This window comes from Sturnira hondurensis, unplaced genomic scaffold (genome assembly GCF_014824575.4).
Source record: "Sturnira hondurensis isolate 20B ecotype Veracruz unplaced genomic scaffold, ASM1482457v3 Scaffold0019428, whole genome shotgun sequence".
Lineage (NCBI taxonomy): Eukaryota > Metazoa > Chordata > Mammalia > Chiroptera > Phyllostomidae > Sturnira > Sturnira hondurensis.
Window position 1 is genome coordinate 10,588,979 of NW_028092059.1, and position 11,373 is coordinate 10,600,351.

Sequence of the window (11,373 nt, forward strand, 5' to 3'; positions counted from 1 at the left end):
CTGAGGCAGGGGTGCAGAATAGAGCTGAGCAGCTCGGAAGCGCGGGTAGCGCCAAGGCGCTTTCGGCCCGTTCTGGGAACACGAGGATGGTGGGGGCGGGGAGTTGCCGAGGGGCCCCAGTGGCCTGGAAGCCAGCCCCGCGGAGAAGAAGCCCTCATAGGCCCGGCCAGCTCAGGCCGGGGGACTGGCAAGGGGGTTTGCTCCTGGGAGAATCGGCATTTCCTTTGCTAGAAAGCGCCTTGCGCCCTCAGCGTGGTGGTTGGATTGACTTGCCAAGCGGAGTCCGCGGCGACTCAGAGGGCCGCGGGGTCGAGGCACCCCCACAGCCTTACAGCCCGCCGGGGCCCCTCTTCTGGGAGGGCTGAACGCGCACCCTTGACGCTTAGCGGAACTGTTCTATCACCTACTCCTCAGGTTTTGTCTTTCTTTCTGGGCTCTCACATGGAGGCTGTGAGAGCCCTTGAGCTTCAAAGGAGGGTCAATATATTTCACTAAAAGTCGTGGAGGCACCTCCCACGAATTTTGGCACCGAGGAATGTCGAAAAGTAATAGATCGGCAAATGGTGAGATGGTGAGATCAGAGCATCTTTCTGCAGAAGTCGCACCTGTTGCCCGCACCGGCTGCCTTGTCTGTGAAAGAAAAGTGGCCTCGCTCTGACTTTTGGGTTCCCTATGGGCTGGGTCTCTCGTTCTCCCTCCACTCCCTTCCTCACGCACCACGTCCTCTATTGCACGTGAGCAATAGAGGAGCATTGCAAGGAAAGAAGGAAACACCAATTAGCCCCTACCATCTCAGACTCCCAGAGAGACAGAGAAGGAGGGAGGGGGGGAGAGAGAGAATGAATATGAATATGCCAGAAGAGGAGGTGGCGGCCTGGGACAGGAAAAGGGAGAAGAGGGGGAACACACCGCGCTAGGGAAATCCCACCCCAATTGCCTAAGCCCTCGGAGCGTCTCGTGTCAGGGGACGTCTGTACTCTCTTCCGCTAATGGGGGTGACCATTGTGGGTGGGTGAGGTTAGGGATCTGCCAGGCACTTCCCATCCTTACGACTTCAGGTGCTGGCTACCTGGCCCACAAGAGGGTTTCTTTCCGCCCAGGCTTTTGTTGCACCCTCCCCCACGTGTGAGAGGCTAGGCGGCGCCGGTGGCGCGGGGTTTGGGGGAGGTGGGTGAGATGTCGCTCTGTGGGCTGCACGGACCAGAGTGGAGAGGTCACACCTCTTTCGGAAAAAAAAAAAAAAACCCGAACTGGCTACCAAGGTGAACCCAGAATGGTTCCCACCTTAAAATCGGCCCTGCTCGTGACGTCAGGTCGGAAATATACCAAAGCGAGCGCGGGCCAGGAGTCCGGGGAGCGCGGCGGCGCAGCGATTGGGCGACGGGCCTCTGACGCGCGCTGACGCGCGGAGACTTTAGGTGCATGTTGGCAGCGGCAGCGCGAGCCACATAAACAAAGGCACATTGGCCGCCAGGGCCAGTCCTCCAGGAGGCTCGCGCAAAGCTCCGCGGTCCTGCTCGCCAGTCCAGCCAGCCGCCTTCCCCTGCTCCCTCCCGGCTCTCGGCGTCTCCGCACTCTTTGCCCCTCTAGCCCACCCTCCCCGACCTTGCGCCCGGACTCCCAGAGGGAACTACACTTCGGCAGAGTTGAATGAATGAAGAGAGAAGTGGAGAACTCCTAAATGAGTAGGTGACGCCCGTGCAACTCGCGTTTTTTAATCCTTCTTTCTTCTTTTGCACGTCTCTTCTTTCCACATCTGTGGTACAGGTTCTCTGGAATTGGGCATCAGAGGCGCGAAACGCGAGTGGGGCCGGAGGATGGGGAGGAGGTGTCGCGCAGTTACGGAGGGCATTTGTCCGAACTCTAGCGGGGAGTTGGCTCCCAACAGAGATTTCCAGCCTCCTCATTGGTAGGCATGAAGGGAGCATAGTTTGGAGAGCTACGGACTTGCCCGCGAAAATGAATGTGCGCAAAGTTTGCTCTTAGTGCGGAATTGGTTGTCGTCTTTAGATGCTAAGACTCCAAATCCTGTGTATTCGAGGGGCCTGGACGCTGCCCACAAAGTGACAGGGAGCGAGAAAGTGCTTCAGTTTATGTGTTGCTTGGGAACTGTGTCACCGCGGCTGGCCAGTGTGCTAGTGTTTCCTGGGTATTGTTGAGTAAGGGAAGGGGGTGGGGTGGGGTGGGGTAGAGTGTCCTGTTACTAAGTTGACTGAAATGTCTGTTTTTGATATATGCCGAGCTTGTGTGTGCGAGGGTGTCCGATACAAACAGAGAGAATATGTAAAGAGTACAGTTACGAAGCTGTGAAGTAACCAGGGGGGTAGTAACCAGCACAGAAACATCTCTCATGGCTGTGAGGGTCAAGAGTCTCCTTTCTTTCTACTTTTTTAAGGTTAACCTCTCTCCATTAATGAAGCAAGATCCTTAAAAGGGAGGGGGTGGGGAAGAGAACAGAAGGATTGTGTGTTTGGCTTTCTTTTTCATTAGTAATAAGATTGTCTGTGGTGTAGAATGTCTTCCGAGTAGGAACGTTTGAAAATTACTAGGATACAAGAATACCTTGCCCCAGCAAGTGGGCAGATTGTGGCAGGCTGTATAGGGAAGGTCTTCAGCTTGCTATGTTGGGAGTCACTTCTAACATTGGTGCCCAATACCAGATAAGCAACGTTGCCCTCTCTCTGCAGTGGACCTAAAATGCTCCTAAGATGCCCCTCTTTCCACCCCTCGGCCATTAACAATGTTGAGAGATAAGTTTCCTGGAAAAGTGAGTGCCAGTTCACCTGTTTCCCCAGTCCCAGTGCTCTGTCATGTTGACTTCAGGGCTGCCCAGGCCTTTCCAACATTTTGTATCTCAAAGGGGTGGAGGGAGAGGCTGCCTCATTTTATATTCTTGACTTCTACTTTCTTCTCCCCTCCCCAAAGAACAGCCAGCTTCACCATGGGGGGTGGAACAGAGAAGGTTTTAATGCTGTATTTTATTAACCTCTAGTTTCTTCTTTTGGGGTCTGAATTAAACCGGAATGGAATGACACTTCCCTCCACCCCCCATACACCCTACCAAAGTGTCCGATTTGTTACATCATAAGTATTAAGCAAGTACATGGAGTACCTTTGCTTCTTCAGGACCCTCTCTCTGCAAGGATTTATACAGTGCAATGGGTGGCATGTTCTGTTGTTTTCAGCCATCTCTTTTACACATTTATGTTAACTGCTAGGTTTGATGAAGGCTGCTCACAATTTCCAGTGAAACAATCATGGAGGGCATAGAAAGGCCTGCCTGGTGAGTCTACAGATGCCTGGCTGAATCTGTCCAGAATGTCACCCTGAAGCTTTCTGTGTCTGTTTTCAGGGAGGAGATCTGACAGGCTGGACTCCCCATTGCTTTTCTAAAATCTTGGAAACTTTAGCCTTCACTGAATTACGACACTGTCCACCTTTAATTCCCTTGAAAACGCCTGTAACTCGGCTGAAGGTTAGTGCAACTTGATTTCTCCCCCTCCCCCATTCCCTAAACCTCAAGACAAGGGGCAATGCGGTCTTCCTCAGCAAACCCTGTGACTTAAGATTTTCCAACCCTTCACCTTCGGGAACAACTTTCTCATTGTGCAGGTCAATTTCATTTCTGGAATGAGTTTGCTGAACCTGAACTTCAGAGGAAAAGGCTCATTTGAGCAGGATTATCCATGAAAGGGGGTTGATGGGGGGCATTTGGAAATAGCCGGGCTTTCTAGCTCTGGGTCTTTATTTGGCCAGCCTTTCCACACCCTGCACAGTTTTGCCCTCTTAAGGATTCGCGCTCTCCACCCTTCCCCTCGCGACCCTACACCTCTCTGACTGCCGGGGGCTGCTGGTGTAGCTCCAGGTGTACCCGAGCCCGGGAGAAAGTGTTCAGTTGCCCAGGCTGAGTGTATATTATTACCCTGTTTCATTTCCAGCCATGCCTTGTGTTCAGGCGCAGTATGGGTCCTCGCCTCAAGGAGCCAGCCCCGCTTCTCAGAGCTACAGTTACCACTCTTCGGGAGAATACAGCTCCGATTTCTTAACTCCAGAGTTTGTCAAGTTTAGCATGGACCTCACCAACACTGAAATCACTGCCACCACTTCTCTCCCCAGCTTCAGTACCTTTATGGACAACTACAGCACAGGCTACGACGTCAAGCCACCTTGCTTGTACCAAATGCCCCTGTCCGGACAGCAGTCTTCCATTAAAGTAGAAGACATTCAGATGCACAACTACCAGCAACACAGCCACCTGCCCCCCCAGTCCGAGGAGATGATGCCGCACTCCGGGTCGGTTTACTACAAGCCCTCCTCGCCCCCAACGTCCACCACCCCTGGCTTCCAGGTCCAGCACAGCCCCATGTGGGATGACCCGGGCTCCCTCCACAACTTCCACCAGAACTACGTGGCCACCACGCACATGATCGAGCAGAGGAAAACGCCTGTCTCCCGCCTCTCCCTCTTCTCCTTTAAGCAGTCGCCCCCCGGTACCCCTGTGTCTAGCTGCCAGATGCGCTTCGACGGGCCCCTGCACGTCCCCATGAACCCGGAGCCGGCGGGCAGTCACCACGTTGTGGACGGGCAGACCTTTGCTGTGCCCAACCCCATCCGGAAGCCCGCGTCCATGGGCTTCCCGGGCCTGCAGATCGGCCACGCTTCGCAGCTGCTCGACACGCAGGTGCCCTCGCCGCCGTCGCGGGGCTCCCCCTCCAACGAGGGGCTGTGCGCAGTCTGCGGCGACAACGCGGCCTGCCAGCACTACGGCGTGCGCACCTGTGAGGGCTGCAAAGGTTTCTTTAAGGTGAGCAAGGCCTGGGGCGGAGGAGGCAGGTAGGGGCCCCCTAGGGCCGGGAGCCTGGGCGTGAGGTCTCCACCTCGGTGCGGGCAGCTCAGGCCCAGCTGGTCCCGGAGGTTCAACTTCCAGGGTCTGCAGAGGTTGCGGTGGGGGCAGTCGGGTGCCTGAGAAAAGGAAGTGGGGAGGCCGGGAGACTCGGGGTCGCATCCCCTGCACGAAGCCACCCGGCAGGCCCCCCGCCCCAACTTGCTGGAGCGGGAGTTGGAAGAGGGTCATTTGCATGTGCTCGGAGCTGTCTTCTCTGTTCAGATTGAAATTGGTTAGGACAGAGAACCGTGTCTGAGCTAACCAAGTGGAACAGAATTCCCTATGGTCAAATTAAGTGATCTCTTTATTTCGCCATCCTGATTGAATAATCTTATCATTTTAAATAGAGAAGGTCTCCAAGGAATGTAAATAATATGAATGCCCACGGATTTGTATTTACTGAACGTCTCCTTCTCCTTCTCTTGGCATATAAAACACAGCAAGGAGAGGCAAGGTTAGCTCAAATGTTAACGCTATCAATTTTCTTCTGTAACATGCCCTGGGGGAGGAAAAAGAAAAGAATGAGAAAAGAAAAAGAAATAAATAAAAAGGAGTTGGGTATATGTGTTTGTTTGGGAAAGGTAATGTAGACCCCAGCCGTTCAGAAATTGTCTGTGGATTCCCTCTGTTGCTGGTTTTCAAGAGAAAAATAATTTTCGGTCTCTATTGTCTTTTTTTTTTCCAGCGCACGGTGCAAAAAAACGCGAAATACGTTTGTTTAGCAAATAAGAACTGCCCAGTGGACAAGCGGCGTCGCAATCGCTGCCAGTACTGCCGGTTTCAGAAGTGCCTGGCTGTTGGGATGGTCAAAGAAGGTAGGTCGGGGCGAGGGGGCGAGGGGGCGAGGGGGCAAGGGGCCGGCTCCGCGCCCATGGCCTTACCCCAACCCCATTCTCCACTGCCAGAGCTGGGGGACTCCTAGCCCTCCACCCGCGTCTCGCCTCCACGATCCCGCAGCTTCCCTAGCCTGTCCTAGAGGAAGCCGCCAGGCCCTTCTCCTTTTAACCATATGATTCATTTGGAAGAGGACATAAAACAACCCAGCACTTTTTTTTTTTTAACAAGCAGTGGGGCCTCTGCCACCCCTCCCGTTGCCCCGCGGCTGTGGCCTTCCCCCGGGAGGGGCCTAGGGACAGGCCGAGGCCGCAGCTGGGTCCTACTTGGCCGGTCGGCAGTAACCGGCTCTTTCTTTGCAGTGGTTCGAACGGACAGTTTAAAAGGTCGGAGAGGTCGTTTACCCTCGAAACCGAAGAGCCCACAGGATCCCTCTCCCCCCTCGCCCCCGGTGAGTCTGATCAGTGCCCTCGTCAGGGCCCATGTCGACTCCAACCCGGCTATGACCAGCCTGGACTATTCCAGGGTAAGAAGCTGGTGGGGGGTATGTATCATGTGGACAAACCGACAGATGGGCAGGAACCCCTCCCCACTCCCATCACTAGAGATTAAAGGAGGCAATCAAGGCTGTGGCGTCACAGTGCTGGGCAGAGCCACAGAAGACCATCAGACTCACAGACAAGGGTAGATAGACATGAGGACCTTGCAGAGGAGGGAAGAAAAGTTAGGCCACGGTGGTCAAATCTCTTCCAGCCCCTTCTGTTACCATGGTACACACACACTCACATATTAATGCCTCTGATGCCCAAACCAGAGGCAGTGTGAAAGCCCCCACTGGATTTTATTCCCGATCTTCCACGGAGGTGCTTTAATCCTCATCCTCCCTGGCACACCAGGGTGGGGAATGCCTGCTCGGGGGTCCGGAAAGGGAAAGAGAGAGGGTCCACGGAATGGCAGTGCGGTGGAGGATCAGGGGGTCAGAGTCCTATTTTTACCCCAGCTGTGAGGAATGTGTGGGCTTTAATTGGAGGAAGTATGTCGGGCAAACCCAGAAGTCACTGCACTTTTATTAAGATTTGCAAAGGGCGCCTCTGCTCAAGACCCACTCTGGGACTGGCATGAATACTAACGTGTCAATTGTTTTGTGGAGATAAGAGTGAACGTTTCCCAGGGCTGGATGGCACTGTATTTCGTCTGTATGGAAATGGTAATTTACATATTTAAAGCGAAGACCTCATAGCACCATCCCTAATTGAATTAATTGCCCCGGAACATCTAATTTCCTTACTGGTCAGAGAGAGGTTTAATTGTTATAAAAACCTGGCTCCACTACTAGAAACGGGGTTAGCAATTTCACGGGTTATATATTTTAGAGAACCTCATTAAGTGCTTTTTAAAATGAAATTCCAGTTCCAGGCGAACCCTGACTATCAGATGAGTGGAGATGACACCCAGCATATCCAACAGTTCTATGATCTCCTGACTGGCTCCATGGAGATCATCAGGGGCTGGGCCGAGAAGATTCCGGGCTTTGCTGACCTGCCCAAAGCCGACCAGGACCTGCTATTTGAATCGGCTTTCTTAGAACTGTTCGTGCTGCGATTAGCATACAGGTAACGGAGGAAGCAATCCAGGCGGCCAGGGGAGAAGGAAGAAAGCAATAGAGACCAGAGAAGAGAGGAGAAAGGGAAATAAAAGGAGGGAAAGAGAAAAGGACCGACTAGGGAAAAGGAGGGAAAGGACAGAAGAGAAAGATTGAGAAGGGAAGAAGTGAGCCCAGAAGTCTTGGACAAACGGAGGGGAAGTGGGATAGGGAGCGTTCTTGATTGTTAGGATATTGAACCCTTTCAAGGTCCACTGGTCAACATTTTATTAACTCTTCGGTAATTAGGTGCCTCTTAAATCCCTCATTTATTGCTCTTCAAGTAATTAGTTGTTTAGCTTTTCTCTCTCTCTTTTTCTCCCCTCTCTTTCTTTGGTATTAATTGCAGGTCCAACCCAGTGGAGGGTAAACTCATCTTTTGCAATGGGGTGGTCTTGCACAGGTTGCAATGTGTTCGTGGCTTTGGGGAATGGATTGATTCCATTGTTGAATTCTCCTCCAACTTGCAGAATATGAACATCGACATTTCTGCCTTCTCCTGCATTGCTGCCCTGGCTATGGTCACAGGTCAGTAGAACAGGCGCAAGGCACTTCTTCAGAACTGCCCAGAGGGATTTGTCCTGGTTTCCCCTTGCCACAGACTCTACCCTGGTGTTGCCAGCTAGCTAACCACTTTGTGCATTCCTCTTTTGCTTTTGATTGTGTTTTCTGCAGAGAGACACGGGCTCAAGGAACCCAAGAGAGTGGAAGAACTGCAAAACAAGATAGTAAATTGTCTCAAAGACCACGTGACTTTCAATAATGGGGGGCTGAATCGCCCCAACTATTTGTCCAAACTGTTGGGGAAGCTCCCAGAACTCCGTACCCTTTGTACACAGGGGCTACAGCGCATTTTCTACCTGAAACTGGAAGACTTGGTACCACCACCAGCAATAATTGACAAACTTTTTCTGGACACTTTACCTTTCTAGACCTACTCCCATGCACTTCAAAGGAACTGGAAAGAAAACCTAAAACTGTCCAGAGGGGGCAAGTCACATGGGCAGAGATATCCCCTGAGCTGTCTCAGCTCTTGCCAGCCCCCTCCCCTTCCATTAAACTCCCAGCCCCTTAATCCCTAAAGGAAAACAAAAAACAAAAAAAACCCCACAAAAACTGTTGCTATTTCCTAACCTGCAGGCAGAACCTGAAAGGGCATTTTGGCTTGGGGCATCCTGGATTTAGAACATGGACTACACACAAAACAGTGGTATAAACTTTTTATTATCAGTTTAAAAAGCAGTTTAATGTTCAGAAGAAAGATTCCTAATGTATGATGGGAAGGGTTTGGCCACGTTTGGTTGTTGCAGTTGAGACAAATGTAATACACACATGTGCACACACACACCGTAAGGGGACCCACAAGGATTGCCCTTTAACAGACTTTAAAGTTTTCTGCTGTAGAGAAAGCTGTAATATATAGTAAAACTAAATGTTGCGTGGGTGGCATGATTTGAAGAAGGCAAAGGCTTGTAAATTTACCCAAATGCAGTTTGGCTTTTTAAATTATTTTGTGCCTATTTATGAATACATATTACAAATTCTAAAAGTTACGTGTGTTTGCAAAAAAAAATAATAACTACATAAAAAAGGGACCAGCATGTTGATTCTAGGTTGAAGATGTTATAGGCACTTGCTACTTCAGTAATGTCTATATTATATAAATAGTATTTCAGACACTATGTAGTCTGTTAGATTTTATAAAGATTGGTAGTTATCTGAGCTTAAACATTTTCTCAAATGTAAAATAGGTGGGCACAAGTATTACACATCTGAAAATCCTGACAAAGGGGACACATAGTGTTTGTAACACCGTCCAACATTCCTTGTTTGTAAGTGTTGTACGTACTGTTGATGTTGATAAAAGAAAGTTTATATCTTGATTATTTTGTTGTCTAAAGCTAAACAAAACTTGCATGCAGCAGCTTTTGACTGTTTCCAGAGTGCTTATAATATACATAACTCCCTGGAAATTACTGAGCACTTTGAAATTTTTTGTTTTTTTAAAAATGTCTAAAATTGTCAGTTAATATATTATTTTATGTTTGAGTAAGAATTTTAATATTGCCATATTCTGTAGTATTTTTCTTTGTATATTTCCAGTATGGCACATGATATGAGTCACTGCCTTTTTTTCTATGGTGTATGACAGTTAGACACACTGATTTTTTTCTGATAAATTCTTTCGTTGAGAAAGACAATTTTAATGTTTACAACAATAAACTATGTAAATGCACAGAATTTTGTCTTCTTTCTGGGTGAGGGAAAAAAGCAACAGACATTAGACAGAGTTGATTGATTTGGGGTAGGTCACTTAGTTAACATCTGAGTTTCAAACTGCCAGCCCAGCTCTATGCTGAAAAAAGACACTGGGTAATTGAACTAATTTCCAGAGAACTCAGTACAATATTTTTCTTTAACCAGAGTTTTCCAGTGTGGCAACCTACATTGACCAGGAGCGATTAAGAGTATCTCAGCTTCTCTGTTAACTTTGCTACAGCTTTCAGAAGAGAGTTCAGGACACCAAACAGCTTTTGAACTTCTGCAAGTCCAAAGTCTTGTCAAATTTTCATCTTGCACAATGTTGAGGAGGTATCTTTTTAAGACTCAGGAAGTCAACATAGATGTGAAGTGTGCTGCACTTAATCTGGAACTTTTCTAATTCCTCTATTTAATATTGTTGTGAAGATTCTTGGTGGAAGAACCAGCATTTGGGGCCCTCTGGGCCCAGCTCTTGGGTCTTTGGTATAGAGCTGAACTCTGTAGGGGCATTTCTTGCAATTTTTTCTTCTTCGGTGGATAATGATGAGATTGATCACAGTTTTAGGATAATATTTCACTTTAAAAGTTTCTCAAATAAATAATAAAATATTCCTGTGTCAGGTGCCTTGTGTGGTATAAGCCAGTTATATCACAGCCTTGTGATTTCGCCCCAAATCAACTTTTAGCAGGAAGTAATGCTGTTCATCCACTAACAGTCTGGGCTGCTGCTGGGCACCCCGGCCCTTGGGCAGTGGGGGTCCACTGAGTTTCACCACAGGACAGCTGTGAATTCATAGGGCACAGAACACAGGGCAGCCTTCTTCACTGACCTTGGTGAATTACTGATCTCCTTCCATCCCTGAAATTTACAGTGTTACTGTTCTTAAAAAACAAACTTAGAACGGGAAATTGCCATGAAAGTCCTCTGGTTACTTTTATTTTGCTCCCCTCTTCTCAAAAAGACGAGTTTTGAGGGTGGGTTAAAGAGAGAAAGCAGGTGTCTCAGTAACTTAGGTTGTTTTTAGGAGCTGGGTTTCTCTGCAGGGAACTTTGAGTAGCAAAAGTGAGTGGCCATGTAAGAGACTGAATAGTAAGTGAAATATTCAATTGCCCGGCTTTGTTGAAAAGATGAGGCTTGCCTTTTTTATTTTCACAACTTCAGCCCAACCAAAGCCGAACACTAATAAGCAGAAAAGAAAGAGAAAGCTCTTTAGATATACTAGAAGTCTGCTGAGCCGTCAGCACTCATGTCCCAGGTGTCTGCAGCCTGAGACAATTACATTCCGACTCAGAATCCCAAGGAGTTGAACCAGAAACGAACTCTGTTGCCGTTCTCCCTTAAGGAAGAGGCTGCGCATCACCCGAGGCCAATGGGGTGTTAGGCAGTGAGCATCCCTCCAGAGAATTTGGGGTGAAAGGAGGGAGGGATGACCTTCTCCCATGGCCGCGTGCACACTGCATGCGCCGCCTCCGCGTATCTTCAATTGTAATACCTGAGTTACAAAGTGGCTAGTGCTTTTCTGCTTCATAGTTATCTAGTCTCTTTCCAACTCCAGGCTGTGCATCCGGGTTCTGAAAGGAAAGAGCCTCGCACGCATTTATCTCCCTGGGATTTTTCGAGATCGGCGCAGCTGAGGACTTTTCCTGTCTGTCCTAGTCTTTCTAGGAGTAAAATGCAGGAAAAGCAACAGACATTTTTTTGGGCATTGCAAAAAAGCTAGATATTGCATGGAAGTTCTTTAAAACGAGA

General features: G+C 49.3%; 1 protein-coding gene across 6 annotated transcripts; it reads left to right on the plus strand.

Moving 5' to 3' along the window:
* Nucleotides 1–1,320: 1,320 nt before the first annotated feature.
* On the plus strand, nucleotides 1,321–8,466 carry NR4A2 (nuclear receptor subfamily 4 group A member 2). Of its 6 annotated transcripts, XM_037027815.1 has the most exons (9): nucleotides 1,321–1,685; nucleotides 3,353–3,475; nucleotides 3,939–4,804; nucleotides 5,571–5,700; nucleotides 6,082–6,245; nucleotides 7,130–7,332; nucleotides 7,711–7,727; nucleotides 7,832–7,889; nucleotides 8,037–8,217. In XM_037027815.1, exons 3-9 carry the CDS (start codon nucleotides 3,941–3,943, stop codon nucleotides 8,122–8,124), a joined length of 1,524 nt encoding a protein of 507 aa, XP_036883710.1. In that variant the 5' UTR covers nucleotides 1,321–1,685; nucleotides 3,353–3,475; nucleotides 3,939–3,940; the 3' UTR covers nucleotides 8,125–8,217. The 6 variants fall into 6 exon arrangements, 5 of the variants coding, with proteins under 5 accessions (XP_036883710.1, XP_036883706.1, XP_036883707.1 ...); XR_005063892.1 differs by lacking the exon at nucleotides 7,711–7,727 and having other exon boundaries at nucleotides 8,037–8,071; XM_037027811.1 differs by having other exon boundaries at nucleotides 7,711–7,889; nucleotides 8,037–8,466.
* Nucleotides 8,467–11,373: the final 2,907 nt, after the last annotated feature.